Here is a 23,418-nt window from a genome sequence, read left to right as displayed (position 1 = left end):
TAACAATTATATTTTGAGTTTCTGCCTCGTGCCAAGAAAGATCTCCTGTCTTCATGGATTGTCCTGCCTTGGGCGTGAAACAGCACACAGGCAGACAGTAACAACTGTGACTTGGGCCAGGAAGAAAGTCAACAGGGAGCGAGGTATAGCGTGACTAGAGGGAGCCTCTTTAGAGTCTGAGAGGAGAGGACGTCTAAGCGAGATCTGAGGATCCTTCAGGATCTCCCTCAGCTTTCAAACCAAGGCCACGTGCTCGGAGGGCAGCCCTTGGGTGATGCCCTAACCCAGCAGGGTACCAGAGGCAGGCGCCTCTGCCCTAGGCCGGCTCCTGCAGAGGGACCGCTGTGCTCCGGAGCCCCCTTTTGCATTGGTTGGGCTTTATCAGATGTGACTCGTGATCTGAGGCTCCCTGCCCAATCCGCCTCCTCCATCCTTTAACAGTTGTCTGATCTACATTGTGGTCTAGAGCTTTTTCCTGTTCAACCATCCCAGCGAGAGGAACGCCAGCCTTGGGCCTTTGCCCAGGCGTTCCCGCTCCCTCCTCGTCTTTCTCCTTGTGCTTGAATATTTGCATCTCACTCGGCTTCCAAAGGCTCCCCCAAGCAATTCCTCTGTGACGTCCTTCCTGGCCATAGTCGTGTCTCCCTTGTCCCCTGGATTCTCTCTGGGTGGGGGCTGAGTTTTCAACATGCAGGTCAAATGCAAACACGGGGAGTAGGGGGTGGGGAGGGCAGGTCCACCTGGCTCCAAAGAGCATCTTAGATAAGTATTTGCAAAACAAACAAGTGAGTAAATGAGAAAAATGCCATAAAAGACCTAAATGAAAATGGAGATAGTGTCTGTACCTTCTTCAAAACAAAATTAAGGAGCCTTGCTGGCATGGCTGAGTGGTTGAGTGTTGACCTACAAACCAAAAGGTCACAGTTCGATTCCCGGTCAGGGCACATGCCCGGGTTGTGGGCTCAATCCCCAGTAGGGAGCGTGCAGGAGACAGCCGATCCATGAGTCTCTCTCATCATTGATGTTTCTATCTCTCTCTCTCCCTCTTCCTTCCTCTCTAAAATCAATAAAAATATCTTAGAAAAAAAAAGTTAAGGAAAATTAAATAAGAGACTCCCTGTTGAGCCCTTGGCACATTCCTGGTATATTATGAGTGAATACAGTTGTAAATGTAAGAGCTAAAACAAAAAGCTACTAGAAGAAAAAGGTAGGAGAATATTTTGATGGCCTTTGGGGTGGGCAATGGTTTCTTTAAACGGATTTAAAAAACATGAATGCCCAAAGGGAAAAAAACCCCCACAATAAACTGAGTTTCAACAAAAACAGAAACACCTGGTCATCAAAATCTATCTGTAAGAGAATAAATAGGCAAGCCATAGGCTCGAAAAATTTTTGGCAAAACACATATCTGACAAAGGGCTTGCATCCAGCACACATACCAAGAATCCGTACTTGATAACAGAAAGACAAGCAATTCAATAAAAATAACTTTGACAGACACTTCACACAAGAATAGATGCAAATGGCCACTAAGCAGAGGAAAAAGTTTTCAACATCATTAGTCATTAGAGAATGCCAGTTAAAATCGCACGGAGACACTGCTACACACCCACCGGAATGGTTATAATTAAAAGAGCAACAGCACCGGACCCTCCTACGCTGCTGGTGGGAAGGCAAAACGGCACGATCGCTTTGGAAAAACAGTTTGGCAACTTTTCAGGAAGTTAAACATACATTTGCCCTCTGACCCAGCAATCCATTGCTGGGTATTTATCCCAGAGAAGGGAAAATAACGTCCATAAAAAGCTTTGAATGCAAATGTTCACAGCAGGTCTTTTTCTAACAGCTGGAAACAGCCTAAATAGTCACCTAACAGGAAAACAGATAAAAGAGACTGTGGTTCATCTGAACAATGAACTATTACTCAGAAAAAAAGGCCAAGGAACTACTGAGTCACCGATAACAGATGAATCTCAAAAGCGCTTTGCTGAGTGGAAGAAGTCTGCACACACACAGAGAAGTATATTTTTTGTGATCTCCTTCATATGAAATTCTAAGACAGGCAAACCTAACCTACCAGGATACCAATCAGAACAGTGGTTGCTTGGGGAAGGGGGGAGAGAGTGGACCAGGGAGGCCATGAACACTCTTTAAATCCATGCTTCGCAGGTAGAGGCTGGGAGAAGGATCCAGGGAAAGAAAGACTGTCATCATGGAGGGCTGTCACCCAATTTTTGGTGCTTTGTTACAGCAGCCCTAGCAAACTAATACACCAGTGATCCAAACAGAGCTTCTCTCTCCCTGGTGGGAGCTGTGATTGGCTACACCTGAGGCCTCCTAGCGACAGAGGCCCCCTTGGGGTGGGGCAGGGCATGGAGACTGTGCCAGTGGGAATGTAAAGAGAGGTGGCACTGGCTACCCATATGTGGGTGTAAGCTAGTCCTGCCTTTGTAAATAGGGAATAAGTACATTGATCTCTCAGGACCTTTTATAAAGTTGTGGTGAGATGTGTAGAACGCTTAGCATAATGGCTAGCACATAGTATGTGATCAATAAACAGCCAACTGGTTCTTGTTACTAATTCTTCAAGGATGTTTGAAGAAACAGGTATCCGTTTGTTTCTTCATGTGCCTATGCAAGTGTAGTTTATGAGCGTATTGTTGTATGTGTGGTAGGGCCATGTATGTCAGGTGTATGGGAGACTGGGAGATGTTCACACATTCTTGGATGTTGACATGGGCAGACATTCAGAGGCATGCATATATGTCAGTGTGTCACATGCATTCAGTGTGTGTACCTGGCAGGCGCATTATTTTGTTCATTGGTTCCTTCATTCATTCATCCATCAAAATTTCTTAGATGCTTGCCCACACATATGCACACAATACGGAAAGTAAACAGACAAGGTAAGTATGGGAATTAAGAATGTAAAGAGAGGTGGCACTGGCTACCCATATGTGGGTGTAAGCTAGTCCTGCCTTTGTAAATAGGGAATAAGTACATTGATCTCTCAGGACCTTTTATAAAGTTGTGGTGAGATGTGTAGAACGCTTAGCATAATGGCTAGCACATAGTATGTGATCAATAAACAGCCAACTTGTTCTTGTTACTAATTTTTCAAGGATGTTTGAAGAAACAGGTATCCGTTTCTTCATGTGCTTATGCAAGTGTAGTTTATGTATATGGGCGTATTGTTGTGTGTGTGGTAGGGCCGTGTATGTCAGGTGTATGGGAGAGTGGGAGATGTTCACACATTCTTGGATGTTGATATGGGCAGACATTCATAGGCATGCATATATGTCAGCGTGTTGCATGCATTCAGTGTATGTGCCTGGTAGGTTCATTATTTTGTCCATTGGTTCCTTCATTCATTCATCCATCAAAATTTCTTAGGTGCTTGCCCACACATATGCACACAATATGGAAAGTAAACAGACAAGGGAAATATGATAGAGGTAAGTATGGTAATTATGGGAGAATGGAAAGGTTATTTCAGTTTGACCAATCAGGGAAGGCTTCCTGGAGAAGGTGACACTTGCGCAGAACCTGGACAAATGAAGAGAAGGAGCAAGACCATTGCATGTAGACATACAGGGAGAGAAGGAGCAGTATGTCACTGAAAACTACAAAGAATCTGGGTTGGTTCCATTCCTCAGAGCCCTTCTAACCCCAGCCGCAGCCCATCAACTCTCTAGAGTCCGGGGAACAGGATCAGAGAACAGAGAGAAGACACAGCTGCCAAGGAGCCAACACTTTATTTTGTGCAGACCAAGCACGCTGGGAGACCCACGCCCCGCGGGATAGGCCTCTGCTGGACCCCTCTCTCCTCTTGAGGGCGGCCACGCTCGCTGTAGTGGGACTGAGGGCCCCCGGGGAGGCCGGGCCGGTCTCTCTCTGCGGAGTCGGAAGTCTTCGAGGGCAGTGCATCTCAGGAGGCTGGAAACAAACGTAGGTCAGAGCTGATCAATGGGACCTGGGAACTGAGTCTTGGGAAGGAGAGCAAGAGTGGGGGGGCCCTGGAGGCCCATGTTCCCAGGTGGCATTCCTGCAGAGATGTGACCAAAGGAATGAAGACATGTGGACGGGAAACAATCGGCAGGAGACAGGGACAGGGTTCCTGCAGGACCCAAATGTCCCGGGGCAGGGTGACCTGACATTTAGTGCAGCCACAGGGGGCCGGGCTCTGTCCTCAGGATCCCTTGCATTCTCCTGCGACTCACAGTGTTACTTTTCGTGGCTGGTATTATTCTCTCTGTTTTCCAGCTGAGACGCAGATGCTCAGCAGGGTCACATGGCTTGCCCAAGGTCCCGTGGCCAGTGACGGGAAGAACCGAGCTTGTTTGGCCCCAAATCCCGTAACATGCTCGCATCCTGGGGAACGGGCCGCACTGTTTAGTCCCAGACTCCAGCCGGGCGGTCCTGGCAGAGGGACATTTTAGGCGGGCGCTCTGTCATCACAGTGAGCAGGGCTGGGAGGGGGAAGGGAGCTTGAGTTTAAGGAGAAATGGCAGAGACAAGATGTTCTGCGTCGACTTCTGCCAGGGGCTGCTCTTCCCTTATGGACGCGTGCCCTTTACGTGGCCTTTGAAACTGCGTTCTGTGTCCCCGAGAGCACAATAATGTAAATGAGTATCAGATCTCTCCTCGGTAATTGAGAGCAGAGAGAAGGCCATGTAAAATCAAATTAATTTGCTCTGAAACATCCGAGACCATCTCCACGGAAGGGGCAATGGCTTTTTGATGGGCTGACGGTGCCTCGCAAAGCAGCAGGTCTCCAGCAGTGGAGGGCGGGGTGCGTGGCTCCTTTTGGTCCAGGACGCCTGTGGGAGGAGGGCTGGGGCGGAGCGCCCACCTGCAGCCTGAGCCTGGAGCGGTGGTGAGCGCTGAGGTTTGATAAGGGGAGATTAATGTGGCCATGGACGATCACTGGTCTGTGGGTTTATATTCTGTCTGAACCCGGAGGGAGTTTCTTACTCCTCCTCTGCTGACACCCATCCTGCCGCAAGGGGCTCTGCATTTCAGCTGGGGGCCAGGAAGTGGGATGCTCAGGTGTGAATGCACCCTTACAGGGGCTGTCGAGGGCTGGCCCTGCCTCTGGGCAGAGAGCACTGAACTGGGAGTCAGGGTGGCTGGGTTGATGGCAGACCCACTGGGGGACCTTGATTTGAGGTCTCTCTCATTTGTTCAACATTGAGGTTGGAGTCCATGAGTTCTAACACTCCTTTTAAAATTTATTTTTATTTTAAAAATATTTTAAAATTGATTTTAGAGAGGAAGGGAGAGGGAGAGAGAGATAGAAACATCAATGATAAGAGAGAATCATTGATCAGCTGCCTCCTGCAAACCCCCTACTGGGGATCAAGCCCACAACCCAGGCATGTGCCCTGACTGGAAATCGAACCGTGACCTCCTGCTTCATAGGTCGACACTCAACCACTGAGCCACACCAGCCGGGCCCAACACCTCTTTTGATATGTGATTAGAACATCCACCTCCTTTTTGAGGGCAATGGAGGCAGCCTCCTTAAAGATCCAGCTCCATCTGTACGGCTGAGTTTACCCAAGAAGATGCCTGGGATACGGACTAACATTACAGATAAAAGTGGCGATTCTGGAGTTTCCAATCCCAGCTCCGCCTGCGTGATTTGGTACAAGTGTCTTAACCTCTTTGATTCTCAGTGTGTCAGCCTGTAAAATGGGAATAAATAGTAGCAACCACCTCCCTGGGGTATTGTGGGTACTAAGTGACCACCTGATATATATATATATACATGCTCAATACAAGGAAGCCATCATTCACAGTCAGTGCCTCTTCCTGCCTTTCTGCAGAGGGGTGCCAGGGTCAGGGCTGGGAGTAGGAGAGCAGGCGGTGGACAGGGGCACTGCTCCTCAGGCACTGCTCCTCTGTGACGGTTGCACCGTCCCCTCCTCCCTCCGCGTGGGCCTCAGTTTATCTCCGGACACTTAATGCAGGAGTTGGACTCCACTATACTCAAGGCCTCCTCCACCCGGGCCTGACCCTACCACCATGATCCCATCATGATGGGCAGAGAGACATCATAGCGCCTCCGGCTTCAGGAAGAATGGAGCACTGGAAATAAGCAAGACGGGGTGTGGGGTTGGGGAGAGGGAGGGCTTTAAAAGGCCAGACCAAGCGGCTTTAAAAGCCAGCATCTTCTCTAGCCTTGTCCCCTAGGACCCTCTTGCTTTCCGATGTGTCTGCATTTTAAAGAGCAAAGAAACAGGTGGCACCTGGCAGCGGGTTTCTGATGAGCGAACACCTCTACAGACCCTCTTCCTCCAGAGAAATCAGTCACGGCATTAAAAGCAGCAGCAGCAGCAACCAATTTCCTCTAGGCCAGGGGTGGGGAACCTTTTGTCTGCCATTTGGATATTTGTAACAAAATTACCAACTTAAAAATTAGCCTGCTATATACTTGGTCAAACATTTAATGACTCACCCTTCATGCCTTGGCAAGGCCAGACCAAACGATTTCTCGGGCCTTATATGGCCCGTGGACCGGACGTTCCCCAGCCCTGCTCTAGGCTGCCAGGCCCTGGTGATGATCTCGTCTTATACCCCCCAAGACGACCCAGCCGGTCCTTTACCTGAGCCGGTTCCTACTTCTGCAGGTACTTCTTCATGATGCTCGCCACGTCCTCGTCTTTCCTTCCCGTCCCCCGGTCTCTGTTGCCGGGCGACGTTCGCTCTCCCTCGTCTCCTTTCGGCCGTGGGATCCTTGGTCGACTTTTGATGCTGTCGGCACTTTTGAAGGACACAATGGAGCTGGAGGAGGAGGACGAGTCGGAGAGGTGACCGGGGTCCTCCTTGGACTCCGGGCTCTTTTTCAAAATGGTCTTGATCCCTGAGAGAAAGGTCCGGTTGGCCTCTTCTGTCTCAAAGTGGACGCTGGAGTGCCGGGAACTGTCTTGCCCATCTTTGGCGGCTCCGGCCAACGACCTCGAAGTCTCGGGCTTCCGGATGGCCGGGAGGAAGTCATCAAAATCCACTTTGGCCTTGCGTTCGTAGTTGAGACTCGGGAGTTTCCAGCTGAATGGGTCGCTGTCCGGAGGGTCCCCCATGAGGTGGGCGAACTGGCGATTCTGGAAGACAAGCGGCTCCTTCCCGAGGTCTGGGCAGCCCGCATCGTCCAGGGAGGACTCCAGACAGCGCCTCCGAGGACGCAGCGTGGGCGACAGGAGTGTGTCCCTGGGTGCGGAGGGGGAGCTCAGTTTTCTCCCTGAGCCGGGCCCTGATTCTAAGAGGGACTCGCAGGAACTGAACCGGGTCTTCGGCCTCTGGGGGAGCGGCGGGGTGCCCTCCCCACCCTGGGAAGGGATGCATTTGAGGCTGGTGGAGCGCAGGAGACCAGCGGATGGCCCGGTGCAGTCCTCCGTCTCCAGCGGGGAACTCAGCGAGAGGTGTCCCTCGGCGCTGCCGGCCCTGGCCCTCCTCAGCGTGGACGCCCCGGTGGTCTGATAGATGGGGAGGGTGGGCCAGTCCTCCAGGCCCAGCACCGAGCCCTGGCCCCTCTGCGCCCTCTGCCTCCGGAGTCCTCCCACAAACTCCGACAGGGCGGCCGAAGGACTGGGCAGCTTCTCCCTGGACACCGGGGATGTGTTCCCCCTCTGGGAAGAGGGGGAGGAAGACAGGACTCCTGATCTCTCCGGGGGCTTCCTCTGGACGTCACTCTCGTCGCCATCCCCAAAATGGCAGTACTTTTGCCGGCGGAGGGAGAGGGGCGAGAGGGAAGAGAGGGACTTGTCCCCCGTGGTCTTGCTGGGGGCATCCTGGGCTCCGCTCAGGGCTGACACCCGCCGGACGCTTTCGGCATCGCCGGCCTCCTCGTGCATCCTGTGCCAACAAGAAAGACACAGTTGGTGGGGATCGTGCAATTCATACAATTTGTGCAAGCGGCGCGGGAGCCACTAAGCACAGGCGCTAATATTGTTTTTCTTTGGAAATGCCATCCCCACCGCATTCTCAAATGAACCGCGTGATTTAATGCGCAAATTCAAGCCAGGTAAATGATTTCTCCTTGCTCTCTGAAATGCAATTTCTGTCTATAATTAAACCCAGCTAAGTACGTTCGAGTAGATTAACACGCAGGCAGGACGAGTGACTTAGATTTATGAGGCATCCTATCTGACAGGATGGGCCCTGTTGTCCCAGAGCCTGCGGAGTAAGTCATTCGCTTCTGAAAGCCACGGGGAGACCTGCAGGAGGCTAGCTGCTCATTCAGGGACAATCCCAGAGGACAGGCCCACCCGAAGGGCTTCGGAAAGTCAGTGGCCCAAATGTGTTAGATTTATGAGGCATCCTATCTGACAGGATGGGCCCCGTCGTCCCAGAGCCTGTGGCGGAGTAAGTCATTCGCTTCTGGAAGTCACGGAGAGACCTGCAGGAGGCTAGCTGCTTATTCAGGGACAAGCCCAGAGGACAGGCCCACCGGAAGGGCTTCGGAAAGTCAGTGGCCCAAATGTCCACCTCAGTGGGATGCCCTGTGACGCCCTGATTGGTCCTGGTGGGGGGAAGACCGTTCCCTCCTAACAGGAGGGATTTGCATGAAACCAAGGCCAGCACAAGGGGACAGATGGCTTCTATTCTGGGACGACACCAGGCCTGGCTTCCCTGCAGAGTCGGTTTGCAGCAGCCGAGCCCACATCACTTTCCTTCCGAAAAGGAGGAGCCTGGACTATAAGATGAAGGATGTTGCTGAAAGGAGAGAGACCGCAGTCCGCCAACCATCCCTTTAATAAATAAAAAACCTACTTGTCCTTCCTCTAAGACGAACAGCGCCACTCCTGCCCGCCTGCAGAGTTGTCATTTATAAAAAGCAAAAGGGCCAGGGTTTGGGCAGGGCAGACGGAGCTGGGGGCTGGGGACTGGAGGGGACTGGAGGAGGCTGGGAGCCAGGTGCTGGGAGCGAGGCGCAGGCAGGCTTCCGGCCCCTGTCCACCCTCTGCATTGCTACTCTAGCTGCACACGGAAGCCGGCCCTCACACAGAAAGGTGGTTGGGGTTCTGGCTGAGACCTTGAGGAAGGCTCCTTGCCCACCACAGTCTGATGTCACCATTGCCACCCCAGGATCCCAGAGGACAGGGCAGTAACTCTAAGGGCTTTGGAGTCAGGGAAGGAAGCCAGCCAATGGCCCTGCAGGTGCCGCCTGGAGGGGAAAGGAGGTACAGGTAGGGCAGGGGCCAGGGTTCTTTCCAGGGACGTGGGTAGAGACCCGGACACTGTCTCTTGAACTCCTGAGGCCAGAGCTCCAACCGTCCCATAAGCCTCTCTCTTCTGGGGCTGGCAGGCGCCTCCCCAGACCCAGGACCCGTGGGAGGCAGCCGTGGCGCTGAGGTTCTGTTAAAGGTTCCATGCGTGATGGGCACCGGGCTGGGTCTTCTCATCTGCCTCTTCTGATTCCTGAGGTCAGCTGGGTGGAGGCCCATGGGTCAAGGTCACGGTGTGTGTGTGTGTGGGGGGGAGACACAGGGTCAAGGTTACCGTGTCTATGAGCCACCTCCATCACCCACTCCCCTCACCGTCCTCGGTCCTCCTGCAGGATCAAGCTCCCTACTCCCAGCCTCGAGCTGCCCTCTGGTTCACCTGCTGCAGCCATGCCAGTACCGAGGACGGCCGAGCCCCTCTGCCCCGGGGTTTGCATTTGCTGTCTGAGCAGTCCTTCCACCTCCTCCTGCACAGGTCACCATGTGACCTTGCGGGGAAGTTGTGGGACAAGAGAAAGGCCCTGGGTGCTGGGTCTGGCACCTAGCCCCTCAAATAATGGTTACCCGTTACAATGAATAATTAATAACCGATAATTAATGGCTCTTCATGATTAACAGTTAATGGCAATCGTTATTACTGCTACTAATCTCTGAATCCCCTGAGCCTAGCCCACCACTGGGCTCAAGGAAAGCCTCCATGGAGGTGCCCAGAGGGACAGAGAGAGAACGGTGGGCAGGTGGCCTCCTGCCTCCTGGAACCCAAGAAGGGGTGGCCCCGTGTGCCCGGAGCAGCTGCCTCCTCCCACATCCTGGCTGTCAGCTTCCATCTCCGTCACAGCTGGACGCGGCTGGGGAGGGAGTGAAGGGCTCCTTTATGATCACCCCAAAGTGTGTCTGTCAACATCACTGCCTTGGAATCGCTCCCCTACTACACGGCAAGATGGCTTTCTCACTCTTTCTTTTTTTAATAAACAGCTCGGAGCTGCCGGGGCAGTGGGCTGCCGTGGAGCTGACAGAAGTCATTTCCGTCCTGCCTCGGCCCCTGAAGGGTGCGGGGTGATGGATGTGTCTTGGGTGCTCAGTCTCATCCATCGCCTGCCACGTGGGGCAGGCGGCTTCGAGGGCTCCTGTCACAGCGCTGCCTGGGACTCTGCCGTCTGCTCACCCCAGCTCCCACCCCGGTGCTGGCTGCGGATGCCAGGACAGGGAGGGAAGGGAGGGAAGAGGAGTTGCAGGAAGAGGAGGAGAAGAAGGAATGCTGGTTTCCGGGACAGAGAGCACAGAAGCGACACCTCTACAAGGCGCACCCCCCCAACGTCCCCGCACAGGCACTCGGGCCCCTGCCTGGCGGCCACAGGGCTATGATCACCGATCTCTCTGCCCAGGGCCTGATGTCCTGGGGGCAGGGTGGGCTGGGTCCCACGTTCGAGAGTTGTCTGGTGTCTTCATAGCTTCAGCTGGTGCGCTTGGAGCAGAGACACAAGCCAAGCAGGGTGGACATTGGGGGCTGGAGAGGAGAGGGTGTGGGGGAGGGAGGGAGGGAGGACAGGTGTGGAAGGGAGGCTGAGTGCCACCTCCTGGGCTTGCCGTTCAGAAATCGGTCCCATCTCTGTGCCATCGTGTTCTGATGCCCGGCACCATGACTCTGAGTAAGAAGCTCCTGTGCCCGCTCCTTTCTGGGAGGGGCGGCAGAATTTCATCTGAGTCCAGGTGTCCTCGTGCAGGCTCCAGGAGAGGGTCCCGGAGCTGCTGTCTGACACAGGGTGGGCCTCTCTCTCTCTTTCTGGCCCAGCTGTGGTCATCTAAGACACACTCTGCTGTCCCCAGCCATGAGCCTGGGCAGACTCATCTCCTGCCTCGCCACGCCCCCTCCCCAAGCTGCCCTCACTGCACGGCTTGGCTCAGAGGGGACGTCCCTCCATCGGCCTCACGTGATGGATGGCTGGTGGATAATCAAGATGTCACCGCGCCTGCCTCCCAGAGCCTTGGCCCCGGGAAGGGACGATGAATAGCAGGCCCTCTGAGCCGCGGGGAGACAGGTGGGACAAACGCCAGGCGGGCACCGCGATTCTCTAAGGAGAGAGGCCAGGAGCACCTTGGGGACTTCCGCCGCCTGCCCGTCAGTCTAGCCACACGGAACCACCTCCTCGCAGACCTGTGACTGTTTTCCATACGCGCCACTGAAAGCCTACGTTTGCCCCCCCTCTGCTGTTGTTTAAAACTCTTAGTGCTTTTGCTTGATTGTTTTTCTTGAACGATCCCTTCTATCAGGGCTAGAGAAGGCCTGCAATGAGGGCAGAGGTTCGGGAATCAGTGATTCTCACACGTGCTCCTGCTCTGAGCAGAACGGGAAAAGGATGCGGAGAATGAAGTAGTCAGTCAGCCCAGAGCGAGCCAGCTGCTGAGACAGGTGTCCCTGCTTGGCCCACGCCCCTGCCCCTGCCAGGCTGTCCTGTGACGGAGCCCCCAGGTCCCAGCGGCTCTCGCACCAGGACATGCTCATTGAATCCCCAGTGACAAGTGAAAAGCTCACCCGTGTGTGCACGTTTTGTATATATCGGCCTCATCAGGATCAGACTCATCACCCCATCTTGCAGATGAGCAAACTGAGGCTCACTGGTGAGAAACCATTAGCCCAGGGTCACACTGCTAAGGGGCAGGGCCTGGATTTGAACTCTGAAGCTCATGCTTTTCCCTGCCCTGACATCACACGCCCTCCAGGTAGACAGCTGAGTAGAAACCTCGACCGGCCTAACTCACATCTACACGTGAATATCTCCCCCAATCCACTGAGACACAACGAACCAAAAGAGCGAGATCCGAGTCAAGCGGACAGATGCCGGATTCATTGGCATCAGACACAATCACACAGCGAAAAAACACAATTTCCAGGCCTGAGAGTTCGGGCGGAGCCGGGGCCAGTGGAGCTACAGGGAACTTGAAGAAGGTTTTAATGACACCATGAATCATCCCCAGAGGTGCGCTGTCACCCCCATTCTTCATCCACACCCTGAAATTAAAGAGGAAATTAAAAATGTATTGATGTTCTGTAAGACTGGCGAGGCCTGGGAAGGGAAACCAGATGTCCTTTCAAGATGGCCTGAGGCCTTGTAACCGAGCCCAGCACAGCGATTGATGGTCTGTAATTACACTTGACAAGGTGCCCCAAACCGTGCCCAACGCCCTAGAGAAAGGAGACGTTTATTGAGTCCCTAGAGCACACAGGTAAATTCTGCATGATTCTGGATAACAGCTGCCTTACATGGTGCCTTTAGGCTTTGCAGATCTACTCAATTTTATCCTTTCAACAATCCTTTAAAGCAGATACTATGGTAATCTTCCCATTCCACAAACGAGGCTCAGAAAGGTCAGTAATCTGTCGTGTGATAAATGGGAAAATGTGGATTTAAACCAAGGAGTCCACCTCCGGGATCCATGCCCCCTCACCACTCTGCTCCACTAACCCTTATCCCATTGTACAGATGAGAAAACCGAGGCTCGGAGAGGCAAGTGGGCTTGCAGAGCAAGTGGCAGAGCCGAGGCTCCCATCGTGGTCTAACTATACGCAATGCTAGGCTGAGCTCAGAGGAAGACGGGAGCTTCGCCTCCGGGAGGGCACGCTGTAGGCGTGGAGACTGGCTGACCTGCGAAGAAGAATCAGCAGCGAGGAAAGTTCCAGGCGAACTGTGAACCACGGGCTGCAAGAGCGGCAGGAAGTTGCCGGGGGAGAGAGCAGGTGCTGGAGCCTCGTGCCAGCCTTCCTGGCTTTTGGAAGAGGGAAGGATGTAGGGTCAGAGAAGACACGCTACACAGGCGGAGAGAAGATCCCTCCTACCAGCTATTAGCTATTCAGTCTGAAAAACCCTTGACAAGTGAGGGCAGCTATCTCAGTTTCACGGGCAGGACACGGGACTTGGAAAGGCCACCTGCTGAAAGGGAAAAGCCAGGGGAGGGAGTAACCAAGGAAGAGGGGAAGTGGTGGAATGAGTGGCACCCAGGTCCTCAGCCTGGTCACTCCTGGCCTGAAGGGGCAGAGACTTGAGCCAGAAAATACTCTTTAAATATCCTCTCTTCCTGCCCTGGATGGTTGCTCAGTAGTTAGAGCATTGGCCTGCGCACCAAAGGGTCATGGGTTTGATTCCTGGTCAAAGGCACATACCTGGGTTGCAGGTTTGGTCCCCGGCCCTGCTCAGGGCATGCGTGGGAAGCAACCAAAAGAAGTGTCTCTAAATAAATATCCTCTATTCCCGATAATATGATGTTTTGAGGAGACCAGATAACCTTCAAGCCTTCCTTGTTGTTCTCTCTGATCCTAAGTGAGTTCTCTCTGACACTTTCTAGAAACCCATGCAGTGAACAGCCCTCAGTGGGCACTGGCCTGTGTCCCTTCTATGGGTCTGTGTCCCCTCTGTGGGTCAGCAGAATCTGCCCGGCCTTGTGCATATAGCCTTACTGATTCCCAGCTACGAGGACCAGGGGACTTAGAGCACAGTTGCCCATCAGGATCACACCTGGAACTCTACAGAAAAGTCTACTTCCATGCGGGGAAGGGAAGGGGAGGGAAGATTCTAGCTTAAAGGAGACTAATGGCAAATGCAGGGTGTTACTCATAGGCGAAACTGTGTGTAGGAACAGAGGGGGGTATATGGTGCTCTCTGTACATGCTGCTTACTTTTTCTGTAGGTCTGAGACTTCTAAACATAAAGTTTATTTTTTCAAAAAAAGAGAGCAGTGTCAAAGAAACGAAACAACCAAATGCAATGTGTATCCTTAATAGGATCCTTCTTCTAAAAAATACGACGATATAAGACAATTTTGGTCAAATGAGGTAATATGAATGTTGGGATCTTGGACAATACTATGGATTTGTTCGTTTTCTTAGGTGTGATAACGGTGCAATAGTTAAGAGTCCTTCTTCTCAGGAGAAAGATGTGGAATGATTTAGAGAGAACTGGCATGACATTTTTCAGTTACTTTCATATTGTTTAGCATAAAAATGTGTCTAAGATATACAGAGACGTAGATAAGGAGGTAAAGATAGAAATGAAGTGAATACGAAAAATCATCAGTCATTGTCCAACTAAGGTGGAGGCTAACAGAGTTGTTAAAAAAAAGAAGAAAGAAAGAAGGAGGGAGAGAGGTAAAGAGGAAGGAAGTGACAACTGACAGGTGCTTCTGAGAAACCATTGCTCTATAGATGGTTTAAAAACCAAACACTTTTACTCACCCCTCCATGTTCAGGCCAAGTGCAGCCTCCTCCAGACGGCCTCCCCCCACCTCCCAGGACGGGCTAGGGGTGTCCTCCACCCACAGCCCCTGTGCTTCCCCGTCACTCTGCACTGGAATTGCTTGTTTACCCCTTTGCATCTCCCAACAAGACTGTTAGTTCTTCTATGAACACCCAGTATTTGAAGAGCGCTTCCCGGAGAGGTCATGGGATGGAAAGGGTAGAGCAGGGGTGGGGAACGTCTGGCCCTCAGGCCATGTAAGACCTGTGGAATCATGTGGTCTGGCCCTGCCAAGGCCTTGGGGGTGAGTTCATTAAACGTTTGACCAAATACAGCAGGCTGCTTTTTAAGTTGATAATTTTGTATGGCCCGCTGCTAATGATGTTATAAATATCCAAATGGCCCTGGGCAGAGAAAAGGTTCCCCACCCCTGGGGGGAAGGAATGGAGGGATGGGAAGATGAGGGGTTGTGGAAGTGCGGACAGAATGAACTAAGGGCTCCATCGGCCTCATCTGGCTGGTTAACACAACACCCCTACTTATCAGCCAGCCAATGCCTCTTCTCTGGACCTAAAATAGACTCAAAACCAACTTCCAGTTCACAATTGAGTGAACTCCAGGAGTAGTAATGGTTTGGTTTTGATTTGGGTAGTAAATACAAAGGTCTAATTTTTTAAAATTTCATAAAGACGTATAGATATGGAAAATCACATGGATATGAAGGATGTATGTTTCAATAATAAGTTCACTTAACAAAAATTTAGCTCAATGAGAGAACCACGGATTCTAGAACAATGTTTTGGACCATCAATGACGAATCCAAATGGTTTTACACAAACGTGCTGCTGCCTTAGGTGAGCCTCGGCATCCCACAGATCTACCCTCCGAGACCTGGAGTTCTGGGCAAGGAAAGGCCCTCTCTCCGTGGAAAGCCATCTGTGAGGGCCGCGGGCTCCCAGGAGGACTCCTGGACAGAGCGCACGCCTGGTCTCCCTAGCTCAGGCCTGGGGTCCAAGGTGTTTGCTCGAACACTTCCACACCCTCCGTTTTAACATCTTTCCCACTCGTCTTCCTAATCCTGAGAAATCTGAAAGGAGCCCCTTTTCTCCTAGGAAGACATGAAGTCATGTTCACAAGAGGCCCCTTCATCAAGGACATTCGGGATGAATTAAAATGATCCGGAGCTCTGGTTCTATGAGCGAGGCGACCAGTGAATAAATGTACTATTGGAATGAGATTAGCATGGATGCTTAACCTACTTTGAGAACAAGCTGTTTTTAATGCTAAGTGCCATCCATTCATATTTACATAATTAATGAACTAATTACAAAGAAGTCTGATCTAATCATTGGAGCGGGCTTCACGTGACCCGTCCTTGGCTTTCACTTCCGTAGAAGTAATTGCCTTTCCTTGAAAGTAATGCAACTTTATTTTAAAAACAATGCCCTATAATTTAGACCTCTTTATTAATTCAAGCCAGCCTTACTGCAAATTAAAAAAATCAACAGGGGGGCGAGAAGCGGGTGGTGGCGGTGTCTAAATCTTTTTCTTTTAAACGAAAGAACCACAAGCCAAGAGGATGGGGCTGGGAATGTTTACAGAAAGCAATTTCCCCCCAGAAAACGGGAAACGTTGTCATGCCATTTTTTTTTAGCCAAAGGAAAGCAGTTATGTTACGTCGGCACCAAAGCAAATGATACATACAACAGTAATTAGCGAAGATTACACAGTAATTAAAATCACGATGATTATGTGAGTGAGAATAATTTATACAATAATCTCCACGCTCGCGTTGCAAGATGGTACACGGCCAACAGCAACAGTGGAGAGCCATGTTTGGTAATAAATTCAAGCCACAGCATCACTAATTATGTGCTGATAGATTGGTCACTGAAACTTAGGGATAAATGTCGTCTCTGACCAGGATGCACACAATTTTACTGGGACTTCCCAAGGCTACCAAACGGGAAGACACTAGAGCACAGACACTCTAGTAAGTGTGTTTTCTCTTTCTCCCTCCCCTCTCTTCTTTCTCCTCCCCCGCCCCTTCATTTTCTGTCTGCATGATCTTGTTCACTCCCATCATTCAGTCTGGGGTTCCCTTGGGAGTGGGGATGGGTGTCCAGAGGGAGCTGGGGCCGGGAGCGCTGTGAGGATGGGGAGGTGGAGAGAGCCCCTTTAACACCCTCTAGCAGGGCAATGGCCCTGAGGAGGCAGGAAGGAGAGGCCGGGTACCCAGCAGGGCCCAGGTGAGCTGCCAGGCCCTGAACAGCCCCTGGCACACCTGTGGCCAGATGTGGAGACACCCTCCTGAGCCAAGTGTGGCCGCCACCCCCAAGCCCATAAACTCTGCTCTGGGGGCCACGAGGGTGACACAGTGCCCCCGTTTCAGAAGCTCCTGCCTTTATCGCAGCGGCTGCACGATTCCCGGGCCGTAAATCATAAAGCTTTAGCTGTATTTCCCTGGAGCTGACGTCCCCTTATAAATAATACAGAGAATGCTCGTATTTTTTTGGCAGAAGACGGCTTTCTCCCTCTCTTGTTTTCAGAGTGACCTCTCTCAGTCAAATTGGAAATGTCCCAGGGACTCGCTTCTCGAGCTCCGAGATGTGCCAGGTGAACCGGGGATGCGCAGACAGGAATCTCATGTCACACAGAAGGGACGCTGGGATGACCTGCTAGAATCTAGTCAAGTTTAAAATGCAAATGCTTTCTGACCCAGAGAACCCTTTGCCCATGTGCGTAAGGATGTGTGATTTTTTTTTGAAGCCTTACAGGTTAATGGCAAATACTCAGGAGGTAACTAAAAGTGAAACAAGAAAACTACAGTTAATACACCACGGCATGACTTTTAGATCTTTTACAGGCCTTCAGAAGGTGACAGGCGTAGGCAGGGAAAGAGTGCCTAGGTCTACGGTTGAGGGAAGGAGGTGCAATGTAAGAATTTATATGTAGCGTAATACACACAATAGACACACAGGTACGGAGGTCATAAAAAGGCGGAGCATGGATAATATAGAGCATCATATCACTTAGGTTTTTTAAAAGTCCACAAATATGCTATGTACTTACTACAAGAACATATGTTTATAAATATATAGAGAGAGATATGGAAGGATACACGCCAGACTGAAGATGGTTAATACCATTGGAAAGGGAGCTGAGATTGGGGTGGTGGCCAAGAGGATTTTCACCTTCTCAGTTATATTTTAAGTTCTTGAAAGGGGGATGCATTCACAGATTACTTGTGAATCTACAAATAGAAAGAACTGAAAGTCAAGGCATCTGAACTCTAGGAAAAAGACAAAATCTTGATGTTCAAACGAAGCAAAAACCTCTGAAGGAGAAGTCATCTGGTCTGTATACTGACTCATCATTTAAAAAAATAGGAAAATACTCAAGTGACTGTGTTGATTTAAAAAAAAATTATAAATCTAGAACTGTCTATAAATGGGACACAAGAACTTGCCTTAGATGGGAGGCAGCTACAATAAATACACAGCTATTTTTAAAAATGTTCACCCTGTACTATTTAAAATCATTTGGAAAATCACGCCTTATGGAGAGCTGCATTAGATCCTCATCACTTCAACTATTTGGGTGGTCAGTACAATTATATTTCCTGTTCTTCAGATGAGGAGGTGAAGGCCCAGAGAAGGTAATCGACCTGCCCAAAGTCACACAGCTAGGAAGTGGCCTATCTCAAACCATCTGGACCATGATTGTCCTTGCGTAGGAGAGAGGGAAGGAAAGACTTCAAAGTCTGAGGTTCTTTGAGATACTGGCCATCCAGAGGGAATAAGGAGACACTCTTACCTGGGGCTGAGGATGCGGCTGCTGATGGCCGACTGTCGAGAAGGGCTCCTCATGGTGTTGGTGGCCACGGACAGAGTGCAGCTCAACCAGGACCGCACGCTGCCCTCTGGCTGGGAGCTGAGGATGGAGACGTTATCCCTAGAAGCAGAATGCAGGACACTGTCACCACGATGACAACCACAGTAACAGCAATAACTAGACAGTCACCCCTAATGGAAGCCAGGCCTTGTGCTAAGGGCGGTACATGCATAACCTCAATTGATTCTCACAACACCATCCCTGAGGGGTCGTGGCTGGTGATTTCCACATTATATAGATGAGAGAATGGGATTGGGGAAGGCCAACTTGGGTCTTGGCCAAGGTCACTCAGCTAATTAGTGATGAAGTTGGGATCCAATACCCATGCTACTGATCACTGCTCTTCCTCGGGAAGATAAATACCCTATTATGGATGTTGAGGCACCTCCAATTTTAGAGTATATTTGGCATTGAATTTTATACCAAGTGATATGTTTACTGAACATGGTAAGTGTGAAGGTCTTAACTCCTTGCCCGCCTTCCCCAGAATCTTTCTGTCTCTGATAAATATAAATGTATTTATTTGCAGAATAATCTATGCCAGGCACCACTGGAAGGAGCTATAAACATGAACCCAACACTGACCCTGCCCTCAGGAACCCATTATAGCACAGTAGACATTTGTATAAACAATCATGAAAATAAGGAGAAAATGATCAATGCCATAGAGCAGGACAATAAAGAGGAATCTTTACTGCTTCTTGGAAACATAGGGAAGGCATCCAACAGGGGCATTTGAGCGAAATCTTGTTGGAAGGTTAGGGCCTATCCCTGCAGGGCCCGGAGAAAGGAATTTTACACACAGGTACGGAGGTCATAAAAAGGCAGAGCATGGATAATATGGAAAGCAGGAGTCCAGGGTAGACAAGGAAGCAAGGGTGAGAATGTGCAGGGCTCAGATGTCGATTTGAAAAGTCTATTCTGAGGTAATAGGGAGCCACCAAAGGTGTCTGCGGAGGACAGTGGCATCCTAAGTCATGGGCATCTCTCTGTCTAAAAGAGGCTGGACAGTTCGATAATATGTGCCCAGTGCTGTATATTACGACTATGGAGCCAGAGCTCTCAGGGGCATTGCTGATCATTCTCCAAGGAGGCATGGGCGTTCCCTCTGCAGACTGGACAGAGACCAGGGGCTTGCTCCTGGCTGTGGTGTCGGCTGCTCGTTCTACTCAGGGTGAACTTACATCTCCTTTCTGCCGAGGTCACCACAGTCCACTGCCGTCTGGACACTAGAGGAGGCACAAGAAAGAGTCGGTTTATCCTCCTGCTGCCAGGAAGCGAGGCCTCTCTCTGCGGGACAGCCGGGCGTACCTCCTCACAGGTGTCAGTTGAACCATCTTCAACTGAACCCAGCACAGGAAAGTCTTTAGAGCTAATGAAGGCACAGGCTGCTGTTAATTCGTGACCACTATTCACCCAGGTGACCCCATGAGTATGAGCCCCATGGGGGTGGGGGGTATCTCAGTGTTTAAATTCACCACCAGGTGGACTTTTTACAAGTCATGGATTATTGACCATGGCAGGTCCTTGAGTTTGTGCACCATGGTCCAATGAGCCCTTGAGTCCTGGGAGGTCTCACAGGGGTTACCAAGGGGTCAGGGAGAGGGACCTAGGAGGGTCTCAAACCTCCCTTTCTCATGCCAATCAAAAGATGGCTGTAGTCCATCCTAAGCTAGAATTCTCCGTAGGGGTTTGCTTTGGTGTAAAAAACAAGGGTTCCACTCAAAGGAGGGAGTTTGAGACCCACTGACCCTTTCACCATATGAAGAAAGTGTTGCTGGACTGCAAGCTCTATGAGCAGGTCCATGTTTATCTGTTCCCTACTGTATCTCTGTATGTCCTAACACAAAAGGTGCTCCATTGATGATGATGGTGGTGGTGGTGGTGAAGATGATGATGATTTTAACCTGTTGAGTGGGCAAGCTAAGGCCCAGGAAGGTCGCGAGACCTGTCCGTGGTGCTGATCCACATGCCAGTGCAGCCAAGGCCGGAACCCTCATCTCCCGATACCCGTAGTCAGTGCTTCTTTCTCTCACCTTGGCGCATGAGGTTTTTAAATAAATGTGCCAGGCATTTGTGGGCAGGAGATTGACGATTAGCAAGATAATTAATTGTCTTCTGTTGTATTCCTTTAGGGCAAGTCTTTGCCAGACAACTCCAGGCTGAATACAAACACGGCCGGGGAAGTAATACATGAGTGCACTGGGCCCGCATCACAGTGACAGACACAAGTTCGCCAGAATGACAGGCCAGTTACGTGGCAGAGAACAGAGACCTTGACAGGAGGAAGGGGGGAGAAGGGGCATGCTCGGCAGGACAGCAGAGCGCGACCATTAGAAGTGTGGGTGATGGAGTCAGCCTGGAGTCAAATCACAACCCGTTACTCACTGGGTGAGCTGGGGCCCATCTCCTGACTTCTCTAAGAAATAGCTCGTCATTGCAGACTTGGGTGATAATGGTACCAACCTCAGAGACTTGTGTGAGAACAATATATGCAAAACAGGTGGGTTGCACGGCCCGGCCACAAGGTCCCCAGGAAAGAGTGGCCATTAGCAGAATGATCATTTGTTTCCTATAACTCCCGAGTAGGCAAGAGTGTGGAGCGCTCATGCCTTGTGACCCCCCACTAGCTGGGTATCCAGGCCTCACAAGCTACAAAGATGCCGAGAAAGCACGTGGCCCCTGTGGCATCGCTGAAACATACGCCATCCTACGCCAGGGTCCTGTGTTTAATTTGGAATGGGGCATCAACCTTTTTAGAATATGGGAGAAATTCTTTTAAGCTTTTCTCCAGTCCCAGGGCATGCTAATTATTCCAAAAGGGGAGAGCAAACTAGAAGTTAAGAGAATTGTAGGAAAAGAGATGCGGGTAGCTCCAAGGCCTGTCTGGCCCATCTGGCCAGAGCCGGGGCCCACTCATAAATAAACTCACTCAGGATGGTGCCCTTAATGGCAACTGTGATCTCTGGTTAGACCCAGATATTTCTACTTGTCCCACTACAGTCCAATTTCAGCCAAGTGAAGAGGATAATATACAACTGAACTCAACACAGTAACAGAGGACTCTTTCTAGAACATTCATCTCAGATTGGGCCAGCTGGAATGGAAACACTCTCAGCTGACCCTGGAGTCAGAGGTCATCCTTTAGCCTCTGCACACCCCCCCCACCGCCACCCCCACCCCAAACCATCAGCCAAGGAGACAGGCAGAGCAGCCGCAGACTCCGGGCCAGGATGGATGGGGCTGTCTGTCAGCTGACGCATCCCTCCCTCCATGACTAATGAGCGTGCTCTGAGCCTGGGGTAACCGCCTAAAGCATTTCCCCATTAATCTAAGAAGGCTGGCGCCCCAGCCCAAGTTACCAGGCAGTGCTCCAGAGCGGGAGAGCACGCGTTTGAATGCTGCCGCACAGCCCACCTGGCTTTCTGAGCACGTAGCCATGTTTCCAGCCTGGAAGGCCTGTTACGCTCGGATCTAATTCCCAACATGGGGAAATGTGACTTTTTATAATTTGAACAAGTCTCTCAAAGAACCTCACCTCCAGCGAGCGGAAGCACCACTCTCCCTCCCGGCGCGGGTCGGAATCCTAATTGAGAGCTCAGTTTGGAGAAGAACCTCAGACCAATCCCGCAGGCTCCCGTCCAAACCTCTTATCCCCGGTGACAAGACAATTAAGAGGGAAGTGCAGCGTGGAGCTGCCAGGATGGGGAGGAGCACGGGCAGCACTGGGGCCGGGGCTGGGCCCTCTGCTCCGGACAGCAGCTCCGCAACCTAGCCAAGCATCTAGCCCTTGTCTACTGTTGACAGCCATTTCAATCGCCCTGTGACCAGAGGACGTAGTCTGTACAGTATTAGTTCTCCAAAATGTGTTGCGATCTCTTCGTGGGCAATTTCCTCCAGTCTTCCCCCATCCCTGTGCTATTCCTGAAATCTGTGCTCCTTGTAAATTTTAGATCCAAGTTGCAGGGCAGCGAGTTCAGACCAAGGCCTGCTGAGAGTTAAGAAATGCTCTCTAGAACCACGTGGGGTCAGGGCCGGCTTCGCCCTTGCCCAGAGGGGCCTGTGCTTGGAGTTATGCTCTGTGTCGCTGTCCTGAAAGTCTGAATGCATTTTGAACAAGACCACCCATATTTTTATCTCCCTTTGGGCCCGCTAATGATGTAGTTGATCCTGACTGGGGTTCCAGAGCACATCAAGGAACCCTGGGACTCAGGGGGCTCCTGTGGACATTTCCAGAGAGGAAGGAAGGTGGTGAGAAGGATGAGGAAGCGGTGGAAGGTAGGGCGGAGAAGAAGGAGCAGAGAGGAGAAGTGCTTTTCTCTCATTTACCTCCTCAGGTAAAGAGAAGTGGGCAGCTCCAAAGTCTGCCCTACTGTGGAGCAGGAGCCTTTACAGTGTGGCCAGGGCCTGGGCCCACTGTTACACTAACTCGGAATGAGGCCCTTAATGGCAGCTTCGATCCTCGGTGAGGCCCAGGTACCTCAGTTTGTCCCACTGTGGCCTGATTTTAGCCAATTTAAAAGGATACATGTTGGAAAAGGTACAATATACACTCAGCACAGAGGACTCATTTCCAGAGCATTTGTCTCTGTGACCTTAGTCCCTAGGTGAGAATCTGCTCCTTGCTTCTTGTCACACCTCCTGCCCGGCCTGTCCCCACACCCCCGACCACGGGCCCCTCTTCTCCCCGTTCCGATTTTGTCATCTTTGTAATTTTTATTGTTCATCTGAAAAGGAATCTCTTACTATGCAAGTGAAGATGGTTCAGAAGCTTTGCTCGTTGGCAAAAAAACAAAACACAAGTACTAATATACGCAGCCACCAGGTCCCTTTATAACAAACGCAACAGCTCTAGCGTTTCTATTCGTAGAAGAGCTAGCTGAGCATCAAGCGGTAACATCAGCAATAGGAGTTTGTAATTACAAACACTATGCTGTCACAACACTAATAGAACTGGAGGAGGGGCGGCGGACGGGGCACCCCTCCGTGTAATCACGGGCTGGGAGCAGCTGCGACATCGGTATCTGCCATTTCACCAGCAATTTGGCAGCTGTACAAATTCGTAGGGAGCG

At 51.2% G+C, this 23,418-nt stretch overlaps 1 protein-coding gene across 1 annotated transcript in view; it reads right to left on the bottom strand.

Annotated features, from left to right (window-relative positions):
* Positions 1-3,747: 3,747 nt before the first annotated feature.
* MYO18B (myosin XVIIIB) overlaps positions 3,748-23,418 on the bottom strand; it is a 171,154-nt gene continuing 151,483 nt past the window's right edge. Inside the window, exons 40-43 of the mRNA XM_014542478.1 lie at positions 19,531-19,575; positions 18,269-18,406; positions 6,609-7,854; positions 3,748-3,936 (exon numbers count right to left, since the gene is read on the bottom strand). Of these exons, the coding sequence (XP_014397964.1) occupies positions 6,621-7,854; positions 18,269-18,406; positions 19,531-19,575 (1,417 nt within the window). The 3' untranslated portion in view covers positions 3,748-3,936; positions 6,609-6,620. The remainder of the gene's footprint in view (positions 3,937-6,608; positions 7,855-18,268; positions 18,407-19,530; positions 19,576-23,418) is intronic.

The sequence above is a fragment of the Myotis brandtii genome, unplaced genomic scaffold (assembly GCF_000412655.1).
Source record: "Myotis brandtii unplaced genomic scaffold, ASM41265v1 scaffold303, whole genome shotgun sequence".
Lineage (NCBI taxonomy): Eukaryota > Metazoa > Chordata > Mammalia > Chiroptera > Vespertilionidae > Myotis > Myotis brandtii.
This window is presented reverse-complemented; position numbering and strand designations above follow the sequence as displayed.